The sequence below is a fragment of the Hyalella azteca genome, unplaced genomic scaffold (assembly GCF_000764305.2).
Source record: "Hyalella azteca isolate HAZT.00-mixed unplaced genomic scaffold, Hazt_2.0.2 contig2800, whole genome shotgun sequence".
In the NCBI taxonomy this organism is placed as follows: Eukaryota; Metazoa; Arthropoda; class Malacostraca; order Amphipoda; family Hyalellidae; genus Hyalella; species Hyalella azteca.
This window is the reverse complement of record NW_025933061.1, coordinates 94,922-120,783: the sequence shown is the minus strand read 5'-3', so window position 1 is coordinate 120,783 and position 25,862 is coordinate 94,922. Positions and strand designations below refer to the sequence as shown.

The window sequence follows — 25,862 nt, the reverse complement described above, 5'->3', positions numbered from 1 at the left end:
GCATTTTTCAAAATATTTACAACTTACGAAAATGAGATAATCACGTATCAACTGTAAACTGCTGATGATTATTTTCTTAAACCAAAGATTTTCATATTTCTAGCTGACAGTGAACAAAGAAAAAAAATTTATAACAAAATTGCTGGCAAGTGGTTACGGCTAATCCGTGGGTGCAGGCCGAGTGCAAATTGCCGACCGGCAGCAGGCGTGGGAGTGTCAGTGTAGGACTCGACTCTCGAGGTCATGGATGCTGACTACTGAGTGACAGTTTTTATGTGGTATGATTTGCTCACGCTTTTAGAGAAATTGTCAGCGGCTTGCGGTTGCGGGTAAACCTCAATATGAATGTCTTGAAATGTATTCTTACAATCAGCTGCTTAGCAGCTACTTTGATGTTTGGCTGCGGCATTGCAAGTGAAGATTTTTATTCTTTGCTTGGAGTTGACAAAAGTGCTACTACTCAAGATATTCGTAAGGCATTCAAGAGAACTGCGTTAAAAATGCATCCAGATAAAAATTTGGTGAGCTATTTATTCTATTTCTATCGCCAATGCTTTAGTTGCAATTTTGCAGAGCCTTACCGGCTTACCCTTACTAATTAGTCAACCTTGTAAGTTGTCCCTTGACATGAAGGTTGGAGCCTAAACTGTCAGTCACACCTTGTCTGCTAGAAAATATCTAAATTTTTCAAAGGCTGCTGCAACTGAATTTATGGATCTGTACTATCCTGTGGGTTTATGAGTTAAAAAAAATAAAATACCTAACCTTTTCTGGTGTAAACAAAGATCAAGAAATTATTAATACATTTTCAAAGACTTCATTATTAATAAATTTTCAAGCTGTTATTTATTTCATATTGTAGTATTAGAAGTTAGAACTATAGATGTATACCTACTACCTACTATATTACTGTGACTGTCTAAAGTGAAAATTAAGCTGAAGCCACGGGTTAGCCACCCATGAATTGGACAAAAATGATTTTGCATCTGGCCAATTTCACTTATTTCTACGAGACTATGATTGTGTCCCAATTTTTTTAGTTTAAAAAATCCTATTTTCACCTGCTAGTTTTTAAAATCACATGTGAAACTATTTTTTTAGCCCTGGACCTGGTTTCTGGAAACTGATGCCCAATAGCTATTCTAATTTTCCAATTTCGGTATTATTGCAGATTAACTACATCCAAAAAAAAGGGTGTTTTTTTTTTTTAATTATATGTTTTTTGGGGTGTAGATTACGAATCTGAAATCCATTTTTGGCGGTCGGCATCGGAAAACCAATTTTTTGCAATAATACCGATCACACGTAGCTAGACTCCTGCGTTTGGTTTTTTTTTTTTATCCGAGACGAGACGAGACGAGACAACAGGCTCTGTCCCGGTTCGCAATAAAAACCGGGACAATTTTCAGCCCTCCGTAAGAATTCCGGGACGATACCGAGGCGAGACGAGACGTCCCGGTTAAAATAGGTACCTTAAAATTTCCCGGAATTTATAATTATTTTAACGAGACATAACGAGACGAATTAATTATTGATGTGGTGTAAACTTTGGCTTATCATCATACATTTATACAGAGCTGGGCAGCGTTACTTTGAAAAGTAGCGGCCGCTACCGCTACATGCTCTAAATGTAGCGGGCGCTACTGCTACCGCTACAATTGCTTAAATGTAGAGCCGCTACCGAAATTGTAGTAGCCGCTACATGTAGCATGCTACTGCCCACCTCTGGTAACAACTAACATGTTGACACTAGTAACAGGCTGAGGTTGACAACATTACACCGAAATCTTTCGTAGTTTTACTCTGTAATTTATAGCTACTATGTATGTATCATGCTGGTTTTTAAATAATATTTAATACTATTAAGTAAAATTTAAAGGCTTTATCTATAAATGTAGCGGTAACGCTGTAGCGGCAAAACCTCATATCGCTACTTAAATACGTATGTAGCGGGCGCTACCGCTACCGCTACAATTGCTTAAATGTAGCGCTGCTACCGCTCCCGCTATATGTAGCGCGCTACTGCCTACCTCTGCATTTATATAATAACTTGAGACGTATCCTTTTACTATTCTGATTGGAGCTCGGCAATTGAAATAATTTTTGCTACGAATAGATGTTGTGGTTTAATATGGTACTTAATCTTGACAGGCAAAAAAAAATGGAAAAACACGTTTTTTTCAAAACTGTGTTCTATGATGGTTTGGAGGAGGCCATACTAGCTGTAGCTGGTGACATCGGCTGACTGGACAGACTTTGATTTGCCTCCAGCTCAATCACGGAATCAGATTCATCGATCTTGCCTTAAGCAATCTCCTTCAACAAAAAGTTTGGAAAGAAATATTAACAACATTTCAACATACAACAAGATTGAAGTTGGAAAAAATATAATAGTTTGATCTTCAAAAAAAGGACTCGAAATATACATGTGTATCCTTTCTAAATACACGTTAAACATGCCCAAGTGTTTGATAACAATTCAGGAAACTGCGCAATTGTGAAGATTTCCTGGAGGCGTAGCACAAAATTTTACTAAAGGCAGAGATAATCTAATACTAGCTTTAGTATTATTAGGAATATCTTACCAGGACTCCACTCCACTGTCTACTAATTGGCCGACTATTCTAGACCCTGCGTCCCTACTCCCTATGCGCTCATATTCGTACAGTTCCCATAAGTGCTATCGAAGCCTTCTATAGTTAAGACTTAAGAGTAATATTTTTGACTCAATACTCAGCCATACATCGACAGGTTTGCGGTGTTTGTAGGACCACTAATTAACTGCCAGTTCAGTTAGACAAATTTTGCTAAATCTGCAATTAACTCAATTTAACTGGTAACTGTCTATGGCCCTATTAGTAGCAATAAAGGGCTAACTTATCATTCTTCAACCCATGTTTTCGAAATGATTCGTATCGTGATCGAAAAACTTGTTTTGACTTAAATAATTAAGACAAATCTCGTCTCGTCTCGTTATGTCTCGTTTCAAATCTGTCTGTCTCGTCCCGGTTCATAATTTACCGGGACACAAGTTTTAAAGTCCGGGACAGAAGTCTTGTCTCGGTTCATACGTTTATTCCGGGACAAATTTTACCCTCTGTCCCGTTATTTTTTTCCCGGAATTTTCTCGTCTCGTTTCGTCTGTCCCGGTTCATTTCGAGAAAATTCTTTCGAGACGCAGGAGTCTACACGTAGCGCACGACATCTTGAATGAAACTTACCCGTTGCACTGCAACGGGTAACATTTTCGTCTTCTTTGTCCATAAATCTGGAGATACATTGCCACATCGAGAGATCACAACCTAACGCCAACTCGCAGGTTGGGTTGGTTCGCCCAGGTTCCTTTTAGATCAAAATGCTATCTAAAAAAATGAACTTGGCTGACTTAACCCAACCTAAGAGCTTTTTGTAAAATTTCGATGAACAATCCGACCCTTTATATAAAGGTGAGTGGGTAACGTAAGTTACGTAACCCCCATGTTAGTAAATAAAGGTGAGTGGGTAACGTAAGTTACGTAACCCCCATGTTAGTAAGTCGCGAAAAAAATCGGTTTTCCGATGCCGACCGCCAAAAATGGATTTCAGATTCGTAATCTACACCCCAAAAAACATATAATTAAAAAAAAAAAACACCCTTTTTTTTGGATGTAGTTAATCTGCAATAATACCCCAATTTCCAAATAGGTTTGCTGTCAATCAGAGAATCAATGCCACAAAACTGACATGGATAATTCAAGCTGCCTCTATTTATGACATACCTTACCCAGCTTGCTGCTTAGCCTGCTTATACCTTAAGGGGACCATCTAGGCTACCCTAAAAATCAGAAATTTTGGCTTTTCTGTTTTCTTGACGCATTTTGTAGCTGCTGAAAAGGCGCGTCAAACGCAGTTTACCGCATGTTTGTGCAGTGTGCATTATAGTTATTGCAGAAGACAATTTTAAAAATATGTAAAATGAACATTTTTTAACAATATGTACAAAGATTTATTTGAACTATATCTGTATATATAGCTCATTACTCTTGTTAATTACAAAATGTTTGCACTCGTTTGAAAGCTACAAACCAGACGCGTTCAACAAAGCTACTATACCATAGATGTACATGCAATAATTTTTTGTGTAATGCAGTCTTGAACTTTTATAAAATGGTTATTTTATAACATTATTTACAAATAAATGGTATTTATGTCATTACTTAGGTTAATTGCAAAGTGTTTGCACTCGTTTGAAAGCTACAAACAAGACACATTCAACAAAGCCACTACCATGGATGTACATGTAATAGTTTTTGCGGAATGCAGTTGTCAAGTTATGTAAAATGAATATTTATATATATATTTATATATAAAAATTCCCGTTAATAGTTTATTATTCACGTTAAATTGGACATAAATAGGTCTAAAGACACGTGCTGGTACCTTGAATGCAGATAATTGGCAATGGAAAAGCTTGGGCTACAATATCAATACTTTTTTTAGCATATTCATCTGTTTTCAATGAATTTTATTTTATTTGGCTCCCCTGAATTTTTGTCTTTTTGAAAATCTATCTCCTCCTACAGTTTTCAAGCTACAGCAATGAGAGTCTGAGAGACATATCATTTGATTTGTAAAGACCATACCTATCGACTCTATCATCCCTTTTATTTAATTTGTGCATGGTTTGTCATATATATGGGAGGGAAGGGGCAGGGAGGGCAGGGAAAAGTGGAAAAATGGGAAAAACGCACATAAAAAAACAATGGGGAAAATGAAAAATTGGAATGATAGAGCCGCTAGATAATTTAGTTACAAATCGAATGATACGTGTCTCGAATCTCGATGTTGTAGCATGATATTTGTAAGAGGAGATAGATTTTCTAAAATACCCCTTTTTGGCCAAAAATTTAAAAGCAAAGAAAATAGCCAGAAAATTCACCATTTCTTAAAAAGGAAAACGTTTCGGAGACCATGACACCCTTTTTGGCCGTATTCTATAAATTTTATGTTTTCTTTCATTTTTTTCAAAAAATTTATATGAGCAAATTGTTTTTTATTTTACATTTTACGTATGTGTATGAAATTTCAGCAAGATCGGATGATAAATGTAGAAGTTTTTCTGGAGGGTAGACAGTCCCCTTGAAACCATATGATACTGATCAGAACACAAAAGAAAAATTTTTTGGGCCTAATTGCCACATAATAACTAAAAAACTGTTGCTTGCACCATGAATATGAGGATCAGTTTTGTTTGTACTACATTAGATAATTTCTAATGAAGTCTGTGACTTTATTGCTGCCGGGCAGTGGCTCTTGCAAAATTATCAGCATTGATGGTACCACTTGCCAATTACACTTATTCACGTGTGTTAATTTAGGCTTTTGCATGACTGCAGTGCTTGTTAATTGGTGATTGTTGATTGATAGTTGCCAATAAATATGTATAAACTTGTGTGACATTGCAATATGAGGTTGAAAATGAATGTGTTATTTCATTAAGCTGAGCATGTCAGACTGTCAGTTAATATTTTTTAAATAGCTGATCTTCACAATCTTTTTATTTAGTTGGAGTAACATGAGATACAACTGTCATTAATAGAAAAGTATCATATCAAAACATGAAAGTTGTTATTTCTCCTTTAATTATGCTTTGAATAAATATATTTCCTAAGCTAAGTCAGGTATTGAAAAGTGAGAAGTTTTTGCCAAATATATTCAATGTTGTCAAATATCCTAATGATGTACTGTTATTTTTCTAGGAAGATCCCGATGCTGATAAGAAGTTTATACGCATTAACCGTGCATATGAAGTTCTCAAGGATGAAGAGCTCCGCAAAAAATATGACCAGTTTGGAGAAGAAGGCCTTGATGACAGGTAACTAGTTCAATGACAGTGAATATTAGTTGCAATTGACATTATATAAAAATTTAATAATACCCTAAAAAATTATTCTCTTCCTTCTCTAATAAGCTAGATTTCTTTCATTTTAAATTGTTGATTTCTTCTGTTGCCTAGGATTTATTTAGGTTTAGTCAAAATGCACACTAATTGCATCATTACTAAATTCTGTTGCTATGAAAACTCGTAAATGCTGTAAGTAAAGCCTGCAGAAGTTATGGGATTCAATTTATGAATAATTATCTTCTATCATTTCAGTCACTCTGGTAAAGGCTACCACTCCTGGACTTACTACAGAGATAATTTTGGTATCTATGATGATGATCCTGAAATTATTACACTCTCAAGAACAGATTTTGGTAAGTTATTGTTTAGATATTTAGGCACTACCATATAGTTTAACAAGAGATCTATCATTTAACTATGAGCTAGTAGCTGGATATCTGTTATAATATCTAGTTGCATTTAGCCCACATCAAGTTCATAGTTGACACAAAATTATATATATACATACTACACATAAATATCCAAATTCATAAATGAAATCTATTAATTAATGTAATACAAATCACTTAATCAATCCATTCCAGGAGAAAATCCTGAAAAATCATTTTGATGATTGTTATGAAATTATAATTATTTATCATTTGATTGGTCATTTAAAGTCATTTGTATTCATGTACTATACATCTTGTTAACTGAACTATCCAGTTAAGATGTTCCGCATTGAATAGCTAATTATTAATTTTTTATATACAATAAACTTGTTTTCTCATTTATTAAAAATGCAGATGCCAGTGTGAGTGGAAGTGATACCCCGTGGTTCATCAACTTCTATCACCCAATGTGTAGTCACTGCCACACATTGGCTCCTGACTGGCGGTGGCTGAGCATTGAGCTTCAAGGAGTTGTTCGCATTGGAGCTGTAAACTGTGATGATGAATACCTCCTGTGCTCCCAGCAGGGAGTTCGTGGCTACCCATCCTTAATAGCTTACCCAGGGGTGAGCTCCTAGGAATCATTTTTTTTCTGACTTATAATTTTTCAGTATCACTTATATTTTATCTATTTAACTATTCAAATTTAGGCCATTTGTTTATTAAAATCTTACAACATGTATGTGACCATCTAACTTTGATCTAGTAAATTCTCAAAGGCAAGTTTTCTTTACTTAGTTATATAACTCCTTTACCAAAAGTACAAGATTCCATGTATTTCATATCGTTACTCCCCTCATGTCTGAAAAAATGATTGTAGAAACTATTCTCAATTTCTTTTATCATATAAGTATTTTTGTGTGCTAGTTTGAGGAATTGTTAATATGATCATTTAATTTTCCTATAGTTATGCTGTCATCATATGAGTTTATGTATTGCAGAAAGAAAAATTCTACTTGGAGAAGACACGAGAATTGCTGGCCTCATTCATCCTGGATCGTCTGCCCACGGGGCATGGCATCCCCGTAACGACTGGCATGCTCTACAACATGCGTCGTCTGCACAGCGCCCCTGACAAACATGTCCTCCTCAGCAACAAGCCTTGGCTTCTTGCCTCATTCTCAAGCAACAAACTTTTCGACGATTTCAAGATGACACTCACCAAACTGGCAGCGATCTTTGTGGGTTGCTAACTTAAACACCATAATATTTTTGGTGTCTTACTTTATTGTCTTGGTGCTTGCATGTTGGATAAAAAGTTGTCTTGAAGTTGTATCTCTAAATAAATTTGTTTGATTGTTGCATAGGTAGGTAAGTATCTGCAATTTCCTAGCTGGAATATACAGATAAAAGATAATTTTATTGTCTCATGAACAAACTATTATTTGTTCCAGTGAATTACTGAAAAAGGCTAAATTTATTTATATGTGTTTTCAATTTTATGTCGTAATAATTTTGAAAATGGATAATCACTCTGAAATGATTATTTGTGTTAGTTAATAACTAATTTTGAAATTATTTCATATTTATTTTCAATCTATTTTCAATCTGATTCTCTAAAAATTAAATTTCAAGTAGCAGTTCCTTGATGAGCTTATTTATTATTTTCAGGAGCAAATAATATATACATGTCAATGCCATGTTTAGCGCATTTTATCATTTATGGAAAGAAAGACGCTATTGTGCTCTCCATGTCCGTCTGTCTGTCCGTGCGTGACTTCACGTTTTCGTCGACGAGAAAATGCGCTCTCTCACTGCAGTGAGTACGTACTGAGTTATATTTTTTTAATATTGCTTGTCTCGCAGTCTGGTGTGATGAGCGTGGGGCGCCTAGACTGCTCCATGGACGCTGCTGCGTGCAAGAGCTTGAACATCAGCTTGGGTGATGAAGATGTTCTGCTGCAGTATTATCCTAGCGCCTTAGTCCTGGGCAGCGCCACTGCCATCCTTGCTGACGATCGATCTGCTCAGGACATTGCAAAAGATGTTCTTGCCCTTTTGCCCCCGCTCCCCCTAATTGATAACGACGAGTTCACTGTGAGTTTTATGAATGAATGTCATATTCATGGATAAATATAACTATTTAGAATGAAAATTCACTTAACTTTTTATTCAGTTTCAGTTGGTAAAATTACTTTTTTACTTTGTCTACTTACGGTAACTCTAGGTTCCTGTCCTCTATGTTAGGATAAATGACACAGTTAATGTACCGATAACCCGAAGGTTAATTAACAGGAGCTTTAGTACAATATTGATAGTGAAGAACTATAATCTGAAGTGCACTGTAAACATTTTTCGAGCAGAAGCTTCACTCTGAGATCGTCAGCAGCTCCTCTGGGACTGAAGGGTCGCGTCAGCCTGGGTGGCTGGTGCAGTTCTCCAGTGAGAACGATGACGTTGACGATGAGGTATAAATATTAAACAACCAGCGGTTTTCTTCTTATCATTGCCTTTTTTTTAATTTTGTGTGGTTAATATTTTTCACTTTACCCTAACAGAGAAAAGCAGTTGTTTTTGTTTTTTCATCAAAAATACATAAAAATTAGAACGAACACAAAAGGAAAAAATGCCAATGTAAAAATTATTGTTCATTTTCATTTATATGGAATTATTGTGCTTGTTCTTCTCAAACTTTTACATTTGCAAAAAATAAACTTGAATTTATTTGCTACCAGAAAGTGTTCTTTCTAAACTGGAAATAATAATTGGAGTATTCACTATTAGCTAACAAAGTGTTGTCCATTGCAGTTGCGTAAGTTGGCAGGCTTGGCTGCCCCGCTGCCATGTCACCGCGTGTTGTGCTCATCGCTGTCGCCAGGCCTGGACTGTGACAGCCTCTCCATCACAAAAACCCCCGCATTTGTTCTCTTCAAACCTGGCGGAGGATACGAGATGCATCATGTAATTCTTTATCCTCATTACGTGTCATGGAACGCCTTTTTCTGTTATTTCCATTATATTTCAGGTGTTGCTATTTATCATAGCATCGTTAAATTTATAGAGCTAGGAATTTCTATCTTATGTCCTATTTATGTGCAGTCGGAGGAAAATAGAAACATTTTATTCATGATTCTTCTCTTTAAATTGTATGATTTGCAATATTCCTGTATTTTCATCCAAGTTATTCTCGTTGCCAGGGTCGCTTGATGGCGCAAGACATCGCTAATTTCGCGCGTGAAGCAGCCGGCGCGCCGCACTTCTGCACTCTAACTCCCAAGGTATGGACTCGAGAAATTTTAGTATTAAATAAACTGTAAATACTATCCATTGCATCTCTTAACTTCTATGTGTTAGAAATCTGCTGAGTAGGATATTCTTGATGTTGGGCACAATCGCGCTCCATATTTCGATCAAATGTGTTCCATTAGTTTCTTATGGTCGAAAGGTATAGAATAACATACGTTTGACGGTTTCCTCGAAGATTTTAATCCCCAAATATCCTGACATATAATTTTTGTAATAAATTTAATGGTGTTTCATGATTTCTTGTTAAGTTTTGCTACCCAAAACTGTAATATAATTTTTGTAAAAAGGATTTTAAATTTGCCGAAAATGTGTAGTTTCTGTGACTTGAGCAGGAGTTTCCCTCAGTATTATCAGCGGGAAGTATTTGGTTCATAGACTTCTATGCTCCCTGGTGCCCGCCCTGCATGCGACTCCTGCCGCAGTTCCGGAAGGCGTCGGTCCTCATGCAGCTAGAGCACCGCCCTGTCCAGCCCGTGCATTTTGGTGAGCGAGAAATGTCATTTGAAAATAAATATTTTGAATGCTCTTATTTTTACTAGTGCAAAGCCATAAGCTGCCTAATGTTGTTTAGTATGATTTTTGTAAATGCTCTAAAAGTAAATGTAAGTTACAGTCAACCTCTTGTCGATGGTTCTAGACACTGGACCCATGTAAAATGAAATAAAATGTATAGTTTTGTATTTAAAAACCTACAATTTTAATCAGAATTATATCTACCCTTACTGGGTTTTCAATACCTCATTGTTTATACATATTAATATTAAGTATATAATATCAATTATTCGTGATTGTAATTCAGGAATCGTTGACTGCACGGTTCACGGGTCGCTTTGCTCACGCTCAATCAATTATTCGTGATTGTAATTCAGGAATCGTTGACTGCACGGTTCACGGGTCGCTTTGCTCACGCTTTAACGTGCGTTCGTACCCCACGACGATCCTCTACAACGGCTCTGTGCCACACCAGTACAGCGGCCACCACAACCCGCATAACATCGTCGAGTTTGTCAAAGATATTCTCAATCCCACGGGTTAGTTAGTAGACAGTCCCCGAACTTAGTTCTAAGGCATCTTTTTAGCCCATTTTCTCATTTATGGAAAAATGCACTATTGTGCTCGCCATGTCCGTCCGTCTGTCCGTACGTCTGTCCGTGACCTCAAGTTTTCGTCGACGAGAAAATGCGCTCTCTGTCACTCACTGCAGTGAGTACTGAGTTATATTTTTTTCTCTTTAGTTAAGCACTGCGGATAAAGAAGAGTTATAATATATGTCGTCCTTGTTTCTGCTTCAGACATTTTCTGATGAAAAACTCTGGTACCTATTATAATTCCTTATGACGATGTTATTTTACCGTTGCGAAATGGAAAAATTAGCTACGAGTGACAAAGTTACGAAACCTGGAAATGAATCGGTGGAATCATGGCTGCATGGCATATAGTTGGATTCTAATGAAGCAAATAATTTTTCTCTCCATTCAATCATAGATAATTCTAAAGCTCATTCTATAGTCCAGGTACTCAGCCCAGCTTCGTTCAAGTCATCAGTGCTGGAGCGTCGCTCCAACGAAATTTGGGTGGTGGATTTTTTCGCGAACTGGTGCGGCCCCTGCATCGCCATGGCTCCTGAGTACAGAAGGTATTAGTGCAACATTCATTCAGCGTTTGATGCTCAAATCTTAAGGTATTGATGTGTAGGCTAAAATTATAATTACTATATCACGCCATACATAGTTTGACAATTGTTCCATATGACAATCTATATGTGGAATCTTGTCAGTTCTATCGCATTAAATTCTTGACCAATTCCGGATAATTGTTAATTTTTCCAGCTTGGGTATTATTTTTTGCTTGATGTACCATATACCTACAATTTTATTTCAATTTTTATCAAGGTATTCGATTGTCAATGATAGTTTATTGAATTATTTTTGGACAGATTTAGCCGCATAGTGTCGAGCATTGAAGACGTGTTTGTTGCGTCGGTGGACTGTGCCGACTATGGCTCCTTCTGTTCCGAACAAGGCGTCCGGAGTTACCCGACTGTGCGCATATACAGACCAAACGCCCGTCCCAATGATTTCAGGTATCTTATAGGTTTCTTTGTTTTCTAAGTTTCCTTTAACATTGCCCAAATATGTTCTTTGAGAAAATTGCTCAAATATGAGTTAATATGACCTCGTAAGTAAGTGTGATTGGTTGCTAATTTATTCAATTTGTTTGTCGTATGTTTGTCTGAGTTTGCGTGTGAGAAGCTTGGCACTGGAAGAGGATAGTTCGAGAAAAGCATTGCAACATTGTGAGGTACGGATTGAATCGAAAATAGCAATTCGATTTTCAAATTTGTATTTATACATTTTAATTAGAAGAGAGCTGAAATTTTTTTTTCCACATTTTGTAACGTCCGTCAAATTGTATAGTTACATGCTTCATGTGAAATAAGAGTTCAAACAGCTCTTTTTTCAAAGCATCTATACATTTTATTCTTATTGACAGGATTTGGGGTACGGTATTCAACAATCGCAGGAATTATCGAGCTCGGGCAACGCCGGGCTAACCTGCTTCTATGTAATACCTTTCGTTTAGTGTAATTTTTTGCTTCACAAAACTTAATTTTTATGTTGATATGTTAGCCGTAATAAACGCCACTGTTCGGTGTTTGCGAAATGAAAAAATTCAGTGTTACGCTCGAAAAAAAAACAGATAATTTGATCGTATTGTAAAATAAAACAGTAGCTGCTATATCAGCTTTGAGACTGCTGAATGTCAATGCGCACGTATCCAAATTTACGCAATGCTCATGCACTTTTTCCATGCACTTATTGTACGTTTAATTATATAACAGTCCTCGCAATACTAAAAAAATACCGATTATTTAATCAGTAAGTAATAAGGAAGTACTAATTGCTTACTGTTATTCGTGCAGCACTTATAACGACTACGCGCGTGACGCGGCATCGTTCAAGCGGTGGCTGTACTCGCACCTGCCCTCCTCGGTCACTGCGCTCAATGACCGAACCTTCGAGCAAATCCTGCGGTCATCCGAGCCCTGGCTGGTAGACTTCTTTGCTCCGTGGTGCGGTCACTGCCATGTCTTTGCACCCGAGTTTGAAGACATGGCCAGGGTGAGAACTTTTCATTTGTAGTATTGTTATTATTATTCTTTGAAGATTTTCGGGATGTTAGGTAGAATAAAATTTACAGGGCACGTTGCATGTTGACAGCTAATAATAAGTTTGAAAGTGATCTAAGAAGACAAGATGAAAACGACTCTTTCAAAGGCTCGATAGCATAGTCCGGTCTTCAAGCAAAGACAAACTTACAAAAGAGAATCTTGTATAATTGGTGTGGTTTTATCTTGAATAGCGTGAAGATTTAGTTCTTAAAATATTTGAATTTGATCATCGCTAAGTGATATGTTACTTACTTATTTTGTTTTTTAATGAAATATCAGTAGCTACAGTGGTTTTTAATAGGTGAAATAAATGATAATTCTCCAAATATTTACAACAATTTTGTTAAAAAATTAAAGTTTCTGCTGAATTTTATCAAAATCTTTAAAATTGATACGACTTATTTGACTTAGTCTCTTAACTGAACGAGTCTGACAAAAATTATATTCGAAAGAGACAACAAGCTATGATGCCCGTTCTACGATCTAATTAAAATTAAACCTAGACTATCGTTGTATTTGTGCAATTTTTTAATTTTATCTGCTGGAAATTTCAACTTTTCTACTGCATTTTTATAACTATTAGGATATCAGGATAGGATTGAATTAATCATTATTAATCGCTAGTGTTATTGGTGTAATTTTCTTGCACGGAATGATATCTTGTAAATGTTTTCTTTAGAGGTTGGAAGGCAAGGTGAAGCTGGGCAAAGTTGACTGCCAAGCGTTCCAGTGGCTGTGCCAGGGCGCTGGCGTCGGCGCGTACCCAACTGTGATGTTCTACAAAGGCGCCCTGAAGACACAAAATGCCCGCCAGAACCCCAGAGGTGAGCTGCTGAACACTTTGGACCCCGACGCTATCGTGTCCCATCTCACATGGCGGCTACAGCAGGAAGAGGAAGTGGCGTCTAGAAAAACATTGCCCAAAGATGAGTTATGATGACCTCGTAACTATGTGTGAATGGTTGCTAATTTGTTCATTCATTTTCAGTGAGCTTTCGTAAGATTTAAATGAACTTGAACACAACTTTCATGTAAATGTGTCGTTTGCATTTGAGGCCGCCGTCGCGATTTACCCGTCGTCAATTGGCAAAACAGGACATAAAAATTGTGGCATATATTACGGTACTGTGACGTCACCATTTTATTGAAGCAGTAATTCATAATGGCTGGGGTGCTACGATATTTTGAAAGCAAAATTGCCGTGAAATTCATGTTAATGAATACAAAGTTAAATTATTCTACATTTGCAGCCGGTTGTTGAAGTACAGCTCATCATGGGCGAAATGATCTCTCTCTCCATTCTCAGTTAAAAGCTCTCAGTTAAGGAAGATTTTGGTACTTATTTTTGCAATTGCATAGGATAATTTGTGTTCCTGCATCAGCAAATTGTATTCAATATTGTAAACTAAGCGATGAATCTCATTTTATTAGGTACATGACGTCTATTAGGGGTTACCCGAAATCGTCGTTAGTATTGTCGCTTAAAGCCAAAGAAACCGAACAAAATTTAGCTAAAAAATTTCTAAGAATTTAAAATGTATAATTTAATTATATTATGGAAAAACAAATTACATTATAGACAAATACCACGAATATGAAGAAGTAGGTAGTGGGAGGAACTATTAACAGCGAAAAATTATTAACTCTCACTAATCTGGAGCTTGTTTAAAATATGAACCATGAGATATTTTATCGTCTAGCATAAAATCTTTGTATGAGGAAATATACCCACGTTTGGTAAACATTCGTTCAATTGTGCAAATTTTATTCAAAGAAGTACATTATTTGCTTGTGTGTTCCATGAATAAAACGCGGGCTGAAATTATCACGTCAATGTATTCTTCTGTGCTAAAATCTGTAGCGCTCTTGCATAATCTATCATCTTGCTTCGTAGTTCAATATGCATCTATATCCCGGATTTTCACTTGTAACTTCAGGACTAATTAGCAGTTCTTTCATGGGGTGTTACGAGCATTTATTAACGCTAGCTGATATAAGGTAAGATGAAACTCTAATAAGATAAATTATTTTATTACATTTGAATTGCTTGAATTTATTTTACAAATTATCCTAGGTCAATGATTAACATAAAGCATATTTTATTGATTGTGAACGTGAAACCGTATTTGTTTGGTGTGACTAGTCTGAACTAAGGCTCAGACATGATACAGAACGAGTCTTTTCTAGATCAATAATATATTCATATACCTATTTTGCCATATACCAAAAAATTAACATTTGTAACAAACTAATCGCTTCAAACGGACATTTTTATTCGTAAATTTATTTTTTCTACATCATTTTAGAAAACAATATCAATGAGCATAATTTTATCAGGAATTGTTGCTTATCTTTCGTCGCAACAATCATCAGAAAACGTTCATTATTTTAATTGAAGTTGGTAACATAAATTAGAAGGAAACAAATTCGTGAGGACAAAATAACAGTCGATAGTTGCCTCGTAGATTTGGTGCTGCAGAACTCAGCACCAAACGTCACCTCGCCTAGCAAAGAAATTACCAACAGAGAAGCAACAAGAAACCATATGTATGCCTTTACTTATACTTAGTTAACAGCTGTATTTGATACGTGAAAATTCCCGTCTGTTAAACACCTTAGACTAACCATAGGAAGAGTTTATTAGCGTATCAAATACGAACGTAGTCACTATCATCGACAGCGTGGTGAAATGGCAAAAAATGTCATTCACAGTAAAGAACAGAAGAAGTGCTTTGAGTTGGTCAAGTACCATCGCTGCAGGAAATGGTCGGGTGACGGAGAGAGGTTATTACCACTAAGTCAGCAAGCTACGATCTGGCAAGAGGCCTGTGAACTGTAGGATTTTCTGGAGAATCCACATTTTCACCATTTCGTACCTGGAAATGTATAACGTTTCAAGCATCAATTAGAGAAACTGTTCTCGATAGAACAGCAATCAAAAGTTTTAATCCTTTCGTAATGTAGAACCGGTTATAAATTTGATTGATTTAACGGGGCAACTGTATTGTCTCAATATCATGAACGTATTGTTCCATTCCTTTTCTAAAAACTGTCACAATACGAGGATGATGATCATATGTATTAGCAAGAGACTGTACGCATTAGCCCGTCACCTCAAGACGAGATCGAAGCGCGCCTGCCTGAGCAGCGCTCTCAGGCGCGTTGCCCAGGACGCGTCAGGTGACAACAGAGCTCCGCGCGTCGCCGCCCTCGCCATCAGGGAGTATCTGTCCACAGGAGAACCGTGGTCGCGCGTCACCGCTCGCACCGTGTTGATGTTCCTGTGCACAGAAGAATACTGGTACAAACATCAGCTTTGAGTGTGTAAACTGAAGAATTTTAGAACAATGTACAATCATGAGCTCAATCACGTCGACAAACAAAGGGATACTTATACATTACATAACTTAAGAAATACTTATACATATACATGCTGCTTCAGCATTAAAGAAATCTGCTAGTGATTATGTTTGAGTAACAACTTAGCGTCGAGAATAATTTTGTTTTAATATTTACAATAATTTATAATAGAAATTTTATAAATCTTCAGTCTTCATTGACTAATTTTTTCAGAGGGAGTGCGTATCAGAAAAAAATACTAGCGGGTTTTCCAAAGCGGGGTTTTATAATTGAAATAAACGACAAGTCTGAGGGAAATATCCGGAAAAAACTCGTGTTTTTCACAATGCAAATTATCGACGCTATGTTTAAAATTTAAGTACACATAAAGCAAGCATCGAAAATGGCGACTGTAAGGATTCTGATTCACTTACATATTAGGCTGGTTGAAAGTTTTCTTCCACCGATTTATTGAGGTGATCAGAGGGTAAATTATCCTTTGAAGAGCACCTCGGACTGGATGCGAAACTATAAGAAACAGTGCTCTGCAATTCTTACCTTTAGTATTGAAATCCATTACTGTGCAGTCAAACGAATAGACTTTATAGTAACGGTAACATAAGCAAAGACACCACGGCTGAGAATAGAGGATGCAGCTTGCACAAAGGAAAAACAGTGCAGCTACGAAAAAAATAAAGCAAAGAAACTAAAGGCACCCACTACAACTCAGAATGAATAGCAATATGGACAAAGTTATAGATTACCACGAACCCAACTATGAGTAACTTTTTATTGTAGAACATCTATGAAACTATTATAAATTACAGAAACAAAACCCTTTAAATTTGGAATGAATCAGTATATACTTATTCAGACGAAGTTTCCAAAACAAGCCAAAAATTAATACACATAATATAGGTATATAATCACGGTAACAAATCCCAGCATGCTGCCTGACGCTCTTTCCGTAAAATTTCCACAGCTATCGTCCCACCACAAATCTTTCCGACCGCCGCACAACTTTCTTCCACACGGCCGTCGTTAATGCAGTAATCAAGAACATGGAGACAGTGCAAAAGAAAGACTATTAAATGAAATGAGGTGCTTTTGTTGATGGAGCCAACTCACCTAATGATAAGTAGAATTTCTCTAGGAAGTTGCTGGAGAGTGAGGGTGATCTTGTCAAAACGATCCTTGGCCATGTCAATCATGTACTGTGAGTCGGCTGTCGTTAACGTGTCTACCAGTCTGCCCAGGCCGACCACAGGCCTTTGCAGCAACATCTCAGCGAACAGCAACTCGTCTGCGCGGCACCAACGCGCTTAGTGTAGCTAGTGCGCACCAACCCACAAAAGCTAGTACACACCAACCCGCTTAGTGTAGCTAGTGCACACCAACCCGCTTAAGTGTAGCTAGTGCACACCAGCCCGCTTAGTGTAGCTAGTTTACACCTAACTACCTATCGTCGAGTAGTCAAATGTTTACGTAAGCATGAACGTGCATGAGAAATGATTCTACAGCGAAGCACTGGTGTCTATTTAGGCAAATAACACAAACTGAGAAACTAGCGCTCCCAACTTTGATTGATGAATGCAAAATCGTACATGAACAACTATTGGGAAGCATTTTGAACCGACGAAAATTTCGAAAGTTTGTCACTATTTATTTAATATGAAATTATGCGGCTTCAGGTAAACTAAGATTAAAAAATAAATAGAATAAGAGAAGGCACCAAGTTCCGATTGCAATAAAAAGTTTCCGGTGCAACCATCATCTCAATAATAGACTGTGCCAAAAACATCACATGAATAGGCTTCCAGGTGTCCATGATAATGCTGGTCATACTAGAATAGGAAATTTAGAATAGCCCAGTTCAGTTGGAACCAAGACTAATTCAACTGTTATTCATTTTGAATAATTTTGCAGAGGCAGACATGTTCATGCAATATCAGCCAAAAAACTAAACGGAGAGTTTCAAGGAGAAAATGCGGAAATGAAGGAGCCCTGTTATAAATACTGATTAGTTATAGACCCAACAAAAGATTTTAACTAGAGACTCATATTAATTCCTACCTGAGAACGAGGAAGAGTTCGGTGGGTAAGTTATGGAAGGCTGTTTCAATCATAGCACGAGCTTCTTCGATTCGTTTCTGCATTTTCTCCTTGTCTTCCGCAGACAATTTCTTGTACTGTGCTCTGGAGAATTGTTTAGGCCCAGTCTGGGAGAAAAACTCGTTTTCGCTACGACTTGACCCTTCAGGAGCAATGTAGCGCTGTGCCACAAACATGCAGAAAAATCGGTAACCGTCTGCACATTACGATGATAGTAAGCACTTGGAAAATTCAGGTCTGTGATGGCTGGCAAATCGTTCTTTGACAGAATGCTAAATTACCGTTCTGACAGCACTCAGAGTAAATAGACGGTACGTAGTCTTGAAAATAAACAAAAAAAATATTCCCGAAAAATAATTGACACAATACATTATAACGAAATGTTTTCCTTCATTCAATATTTGTTTTTATGATTAGCCCAGTTCCAAATTACGACTTGCTTATTTATAGGGTAAATATAATTCAAAACGTAGGAAATATTCAACAACGTTTATGAATCCAACATTTTAAGTAACAGCCAAGTAATATATCACGACCAGAGAAAAAAGACGCTAACCAGTGACGCCGAGCTGGCTCGAGTAACGCTTCATAGCGGCGTGGTCACCCAGCACGATGCTCTCCCAGAGGCGGCACAGCGGCTGTCGTACTGTGGAGGGCAAGTCCTGGTACAGACCGTGGTCCAGTAGCACTATCTCTGCTCCCACCACACGACTGCTGGCACGCACCAAAACTGCACACAGGTGTGATGTTATAATGAGTTACCACGCCTGCAAGCCAAAGTTAACTGCAGTGTCGTGATATGTTTTTACGGTAAAGAAATCTATAATGACTCGCTCAAGCTAGATCATTTCAATTAATGCTCAGGTAACATTCGGGTAGTACTTCTTCAAATTTATCAATGTCATCTGGAACGGTTTTCAGTTGAGACTGGCCTATGAGCAATGCGATTTGTTATAATCAATCGACAAACAAAAGTAAATTTTTATAAAAGCTTGACATTTTGTGATCGAATACAATGAAAATGTTTAAAAAATGTGATGCCACAATTTTAAATTTCTCTAAAACCTTCGGGAATGTAACCAACAACACGAAATTGACGTCATTAGGTATGTAATTATGTAACCAACACCAAATTAACGGCAGCTTTAAGATCCATATGGAGGTTGGTGTATATAATCTCACTCTATGGTTTGTAGGAGACTTCCTCATATACCTGACCTAGCACCTCAACTTTACTATTGTAATCTTTTCTTTCAATGAGCGTAGCACCAAAGATATGGAAACGTAGCGAAAAAATAAGTCACTTACTGTTACCGGGATGCGGATCAGCATGAACAAAACCAGTATGGAAGACCTGTTCAGCGAAGACATTGATGAGCTGCATGTCCAAAATATATGAAAATATGGTGAGTAAATCACTTACTGTTACCAGGATGCGGATCAGCATGAACAAATCCAGTATGGAAGATCTGTTCAGCGAAGGCATTAATGAGCTTCGTGTCGACGTCGGCAAGGGAGAGGCCGTCACCAAGCATGCCCTCCACGTCGCTCACTTTGTGCCCGCGGATGAACTCTGCCGTCAAGACACGCTGCGTGCGGGTAAAAAGCTTCAGTGATATTCCTCGAAGCAATGCAAGTCTGGGCACTGGACCCCTCAATTTGCTGGAAGGGGTCTCTTGTAAAAGTGAGGCCGGGGAACCACAACAACAACAACAAAAACAATTTGGTGGGCGGGCTTAAATGCAACGATATAGCCGGGTGTATTGCAGCTATTTAGAGCACATGTGTGGCACTATCTAAACTCGCCTCAAATCCTTGAAAGTAGTCCCATCAAACTGACGAATAATGATTGAAACTCCAATATTCTTAACCTATTTATAAGTGTTTAAAAATGATTTGTCATTCATTACACAACAATTTTATAGTAAAACACAGTAAATTAAATATTTCATAAATTTGGAAATACGTGGCAAATTTTGAGCTTGCCATTTCATCATACTAATACAATTAACTTGAAAACCGCGATGTTCATTAAAATGACTAACTGAAATACAATGTTCGAATTCTGCATGATGCGTCAATTATTGACGTTCAAAAAATGTACATGAATAATGAATGCACAAATATTTCTAGAAACGACTTCCCCGCGAGCTTACTTTACTGCAGAGGTCCCAATGCACGCGAGGAACGCGCACGTACGGCAGATGGCTCAGCTGGCGCATGCACTTCTCACAGTTGCTGCCCTCGTGAAGGAAGTCCAGCTCCTGCTCCAAGGTGTGACGTAAGTCCTGCAAATTGATAGGCAAGTGTAGGGCTTTGATTTTTACTGAATGAAAGTTGCTATGACTTGAATTTCGACTGCTTTGTCCAAGCTAATAATATGAATTTGCCTGGTGTTGTCTCTCAAGGTGTTGAATTTTAGGTTTCTTTCAAGGCCGTAGGACTCAGAAGTGGGATTACTTATAAACAAGTGGCACAAATTGAGACTATTACGGTGACGGATTACCTTCTAAAAAAGAACCTAATAACCTAAACCCAAGCACATTTAATGTTGACATAATAACGTAACTTTATTGAGGTTCAAGCTACCACTCACGATTAGCTGCACCCGCAACCCCAAATGTGCCCACAACCTCACAAATGTTGATCTGTCTGACTTCTACGGTCTTTAGACCGATCACATTAATTGAATGTTGCACAGGTAGAATGCCAAACGAAATTACAGAGGCAAGAAAAATCTTTAATGTAATGGCAATATGAGCACATTATGTATTATTATATAAAGAAACCAATTCAAAAAAAGGCTCAACTATTAACTATCATAATGAAAGATTAGCGGTAAATCTATTCAATAATTGTTTTTTATCATTAGCACATGACACACAAAACAGTTCAGTAGGTAAATAAATTTTAATTAATAACATAATTTGTACTTAGTGGAGAGCAAGAATTCTACAAAAAATCTTAGGAACGCCTTTCATACATTACACAAATAAAAAGTGGTCTCGGGGTGTCAAGTCTGTTGTTACAAAAGTACACACTTCTACACAAATAATTTCCAACTTCATAATGATAATTCTCACCTTAAAGACCCACTTGAAAGCAAACTTGGGATGCATCCACTGAATGACATCAAGTAGAAGTTCTATGGTAGCCACGTCACCACTGAAACGATCTTGGAGGTCAATATACTGCACCTTAACCGCTACCTCTTCACCTTGCTTTGTTTTGGCAACAAATACCTGCACAGAAATGCTAATATTGAGATTTAAAGCAAACTAGTTCCTTTCAAGATAGTTTAGAACATGATTTAAATCAAAGACTGTGCCATCAGCAAAAATCAATAAATTGATATTATTCAATAGAGAGAGCTGAGGAAATTATAAATTAGGACCATGAATAGAATCATCAAATCTCTATGGTATTGCATGATTACTTGAGCAAGGCTGGCAGCAGCAATCGGTTCTTCTTGCCACTCATCAAAGAGATCGGTGTGAGGTACACCAAAATCTTCCATAAACAACTCCTGAACTTCAGATGCACTGCGGCGTGTCAGACACTGGTCTTGAAGAACCTGTATATATAAAATTGACATAACAATTGCACTTCTAAGGTTCTAAGTGTAGGGGCAAAATCTCACCTCCATACACCAAAAGGTTTTAAACATGCAACGAACATTGGAGTAATTGTGAATTGTGTGCCAAATTGCCAGCAAGTCCTGACCCAATAATATTCACAATACATGTAATTCATGCTAAAGGACTACAATTATTGTGTGTGCAAAATTACTTAATATGAAAATGAGCATACCTTCAGAGTATCGAGGTACTGCTTTGGAAGTATGTGATTCATTGAGACAAGCCCCTGCCCCAACTTTATGTACAACCCTCCATTCTGGTAATAGGAATATAAAAAAAATGTAAAATGAATATTATAACAGATTCAGAATTTGAAATGACATCATTGTCCAGGGTAACAGCTATTAAATTTAACAATTATATCATAAAATAACAATCGCAATTTCAAATCAGAACCATAAAATAATAGAAACATTGGTAGGTAGCCTTAAACTTCAATCAAATTTCTAGCAGTTTTTTCAGCAAGCAGGTCCATGAAAAGAATCCTTTCTTTGCTGGAGGGTTTAGAAAGATTAAACAAATTTTCTTTCATAATACCACAGAGATAGATATTTAATTGATTTGGAGCATGTATGATATTTTCAACTGTTCTGCAACTACATACGGTATATCTGTTTATTGAATATACATACCATATCTATGCAGCATACCAGTAATCAGCAATCATGCTTGTATCTATAAATATTTTGAACTAACTTTAATGCAAGTAAAAATAATGATCAGTTAAGGCATTAAATTTACTATTATCTTTTACAATATAAATTTAATATACTAAGTGTCTGAAGCAAAAAACGATTGCAAAAATTATTTTAGAATTCCTTACCTTGAGACATGCATCTAGTATTCTTTCAGCTGCTCTCTGGTGACAGGCATCTAATCTCTCAAGATATTCATCAGAAGTGTCATCCTCTCCATAAGTCTGCCACCAATAGTCCAAAGATATCGTCAGCCCAATGCGTACTGATCTGAAAGTATAAAATTTTATCAGCCTCTCATCCAGATGTGGAGATGGTACTCATTTGAATACAAAAGCAATGAAAATGGTTTAAAAAAGTATTGTCTACAATTTATTTTTAACATAAAATTCTACCACTTTTCTTGTGGAAATGACTTGAAAATAAAATTATTTTCAATGTCTGGAAAGACTGACATTCTTACTACCATCAATGACACATAGCCACTCAGCAGATACCTAGTGCACTTGTCTTGCCACTTGTAAGTTGACACTAAAAACACATAGGTAGTACTTGTCAGAACCATTATTTGTAGGGTTCAATAACCACATATATAATGACCACAAAACTGTTCTGATCAGATCAGCTAGAAAGATGTGGTTCAGTTCTGCTTGTGAAATTGATCATTTCTACTGGAGGCTGGCAACTTCAGTGATGAGGCTACAGTTGTTGCTTTAGTTGGCATTGATGATCAAGTTGGTAGTTAAAGCCACTATGTTTGGAAATGAAAATCATAACTATATGACCACAAAAATGTCAAGGAAAAAGTTTGGGAATTAGGAATTTAATTGTGGCACTATAAGCAGAATTTAAAAATTTCAAGAAATGGCATATATATATGCTGCAAGTCTAAAACACTACAAATTTACTAAAATTATACGTTCTTGGATTCTTTTATCCTTACTTGTAGTTTATATAGAATGTACATACTTCATTCTAGCTAAGTTTGGGAATTACTTATTGCCACATATAAAAAATTTCTACTTTCCAAGCCAAAAACTTGAGCTTTATGCTCTCTCTCTATCTGAAGCCACAAAATTCCAACTTGGAAATGTGATTGCATATCTAATTAGAAATAAAACTTCATGTTGTTAATAAAATTTTGTTAATATAATCAATGAAATAAAAAATGCCAAAATTAAAAATTTACCAAAATGTGTGATTTGGAACATTGAGAGCCACCCATGCCAAGTTTGCCAAGACATCACAGCCCAAGCCCCAATGAAGGTGTCCTGTCAGCATCAGACTATCTCTAATCTCTCCAGTTTTAATACATAATTTCTATGCCAGTGCTGAACCAAGTTAGAATATTGGGAAGAAGTTTCCCAAAATTGCAGGTTAAAAGGATTATTACATAATCATTTTCATGTGTGATGGTTGATACTAAAAAATTGCATGTTAAAATATCTGTTCATCTTGTTTATTGATTAAATTGGGGAAAAACCATAAAAATGGGGGTAATTGCCTCCAGCCCCAGATTTAGAGTCCTTTTTGTCCAATTCATTGGTGGCTTCTGCCCAATTTTTCATTTTAGGTGGGGTGGCCCTTGCCAGTCAATGTTTTCTCATTGATTCTAGTTATTTTACTTATTTACTGTCAACTGGGGTGACTTCTGCCAAATTACACTAGTTTCTGCCAATCAAATTCCTACAAAATAGGAATGAGGCATTGCTGGTGACTGTAAATTTGTAAATATATTACTGAAATGTTCTTCTTTAAATATGTCATATCTAAATTATGTTACTTTTATTATTTAATAAATTTTTTTAAATTAGCTGGGCTGGGTGGATGATGTCACCCCATGATGGGGTGACTTTGGCCACATCCCACATTCCCACATGTGTTATAACATTGTAAAAATGTAGTAAAAAATGATTTAGTGGCCGAATTCAACCATTAGCGGGGTGACATCAGCCACATAGGGTGTTTTAAAAAATGATAATCAATACCACTGTGTATTATAAAAAGTGAAACACAAAGATAAGGACTCACAGTTGTGAATCAAATGTGTCATTAAGGCAGCTTTCTGTTGATTTCAATGGCATCTGGACATGAAAGTTTGAAAAATCTAGTCCCCATGGGATCTGGAGCATTCTTAAAAATTAAAAAAACCAATGATGCTTGATAGAGGTGCAAGTGAGTTGCAACCCTTGAACTTATGTAAAGTCTAATCCTGTTTTTCAAGGTAGGTAATTTTTAACCAAAAAATGCAGATCCAAACTAGTCTGGCTCACTCACTCAGTCTCACTGCCTACCTATCACTGGCATACTGTCTAATGGGCAGCCCCAGTCTGATAGCACTCATAGTCATAGCAGAATAATGTAGGATACTAAATTACTAAATCTGACACCTCTGTAGGTGAAAGAGTAGACTATCCTAAATTTTTTTGGCTAACACAACTGCAAGTCTGCAACAGAAACAAATGGCCGCAAAATAACATCATACCTAAACGTTGGGCGTGTCATTGGCCGAAGGACCAAAATCACCCCAGTTGATGCCTGACGGCAGACGCCCAGACGGTGGGTAGTCTTGGTACTAAAATAGTTACCTACTATATCAATATTCTATTGACTTAAATTGCAATTTTACAATCACAGTAAAATTTAATAAATTTCAATTAACTTGCCTTACAAATCTCAATCCTCCTTCAGCAGCAACACGTAATTTTCTTTTCCCAATGTTGTCACTGGTTGCATAATAAGTTCCACATGCAACCGAAATTCCACTTGTTAGATAAATTACACTCCTAAATATTTTCCCAGCTATAGAAGTTTTCATAGTCGTGTTAGGGTTAGATGAACGGGAACCATTACCGGTTGCGGTAGTGTGCAATGCGCGAATTTTAACTTTGTAAATATTTTGCAAGTTAATATTTGAAGGCGAATGTGACTTAAATTTAAAGAGTCTTTTTGTCAATATTTTCCGACTTAAATTAACAGAATAACTACAAGGATCACAAATTTTCGTTACCATTGCACTTATACTCGACATTTTTGACAAGTTCCAATTTCACTCAGCGCAGCGGCTGCGGTCGGCATCTGCAGCAGACTTTACTAGACAGAAAGAACTAGACAGAAAGCAATCGACATAAGAACGTAATCCGTAATGTGAGCCTAAGCGGAACATATTAAGTACGTAAAAATCCATTAATAAAGTGCTTCGCGATCTACGGACATTGCCTTCGTATTACTATCAGAATGGTATTTTTTTCCGAGATTATTGATCATTGATGACTAGATTTGCTTGATATTTAAGACAAGCTTGAAATTTTACATTACAATATCTAATTTCGGTAGATTAGACAT

The 25,862-nt window shown here is 36.8% G+C and overlaps 2 protein-coding genes across 4 annotated transcripts; one reads left to right on the top strand and one right to left on the bottom strand.

The window, feature by feature from the left end:
- Positions 1–177: 177 nt before the first annotated feature.
- LOC108681113 (dnaJ homolog subfamily C member 10-like) lies at positions 178–14,785 on the top strand. Its single transcript, XM_018170100.2, has 15 exons — positions 178–521; positions 5,739–5,854; positions 6,137–6,237; positions 6,670–6,881; positions 7,257–7,496; positions 8,122–8,352; positions 8,619–8,723; positions 9,064–9,216; positions 9,453–9,533; positions 9,894–10,044; positions 10,431–10,592; positions 11,071–11,197; positions 11,498–11,644; positions 12,485–12,683; positions 13,413–14,785. The coding sequence occupies exons 1-15, from the start codon at positions 342–344 to the stop codon at positions 13,668–13,670; spliced, it is 2,463 nt and encodes an 820-aa protein (XP_018025589.1). The 5' UTR covers positions 178–341; the 3' UTR covers positions 13,671–14,785.
- LOC108681114 (uncharacterized aarF domain-containing protein kinase 5) lies at positions 14,467–25,634 on the bottom strand. Of its 3 annotated transcripts, none has more exons than XM_018170102.2 (11): positions 25,184–25,634; positions 22,646–22,787; positions 21,995–22,078; positions 21,621–21,758; positions 21,268–21,426; positions 20,341–20,472; positions 19,608–19,773; positions 18,741–18,914; positions 18,146–18,380; positions 15,847–16,014; positions 14,467–15,609 (listed from the first exon to the last, which is right to left on the bottom strand). In XM_018170102.2, exons 1-11 carry the CDS (start codon positions 25,546–25,548, stop codon positions 15,528–15,530), a joined length of 1,845 nt encoding a protein of 614 aa, XP_018025591.1. In that variant the 5' UTR covers positions 25,549–25,634; the 3' UTR covers positions 14,467–15,527. The 3 variants fall into 3 exon arrangements, with proteins under 3 accessions (XP_018025591.1, XP_018025592.1, XP_018025593.1); XM_018170103.2 differs by lacking the exon at positions 18,146–18,380 and adding an exon at positions 17,201–17,375; XM_018170104.2 differs by lacking the exons at positions 14,467–15,609; positions 15,847–16,014 and adding an exon at positions 17,287–17,375.
- Between the last annotated feature and the right edge of the window lie 228 nt (positions 25,635–25,862).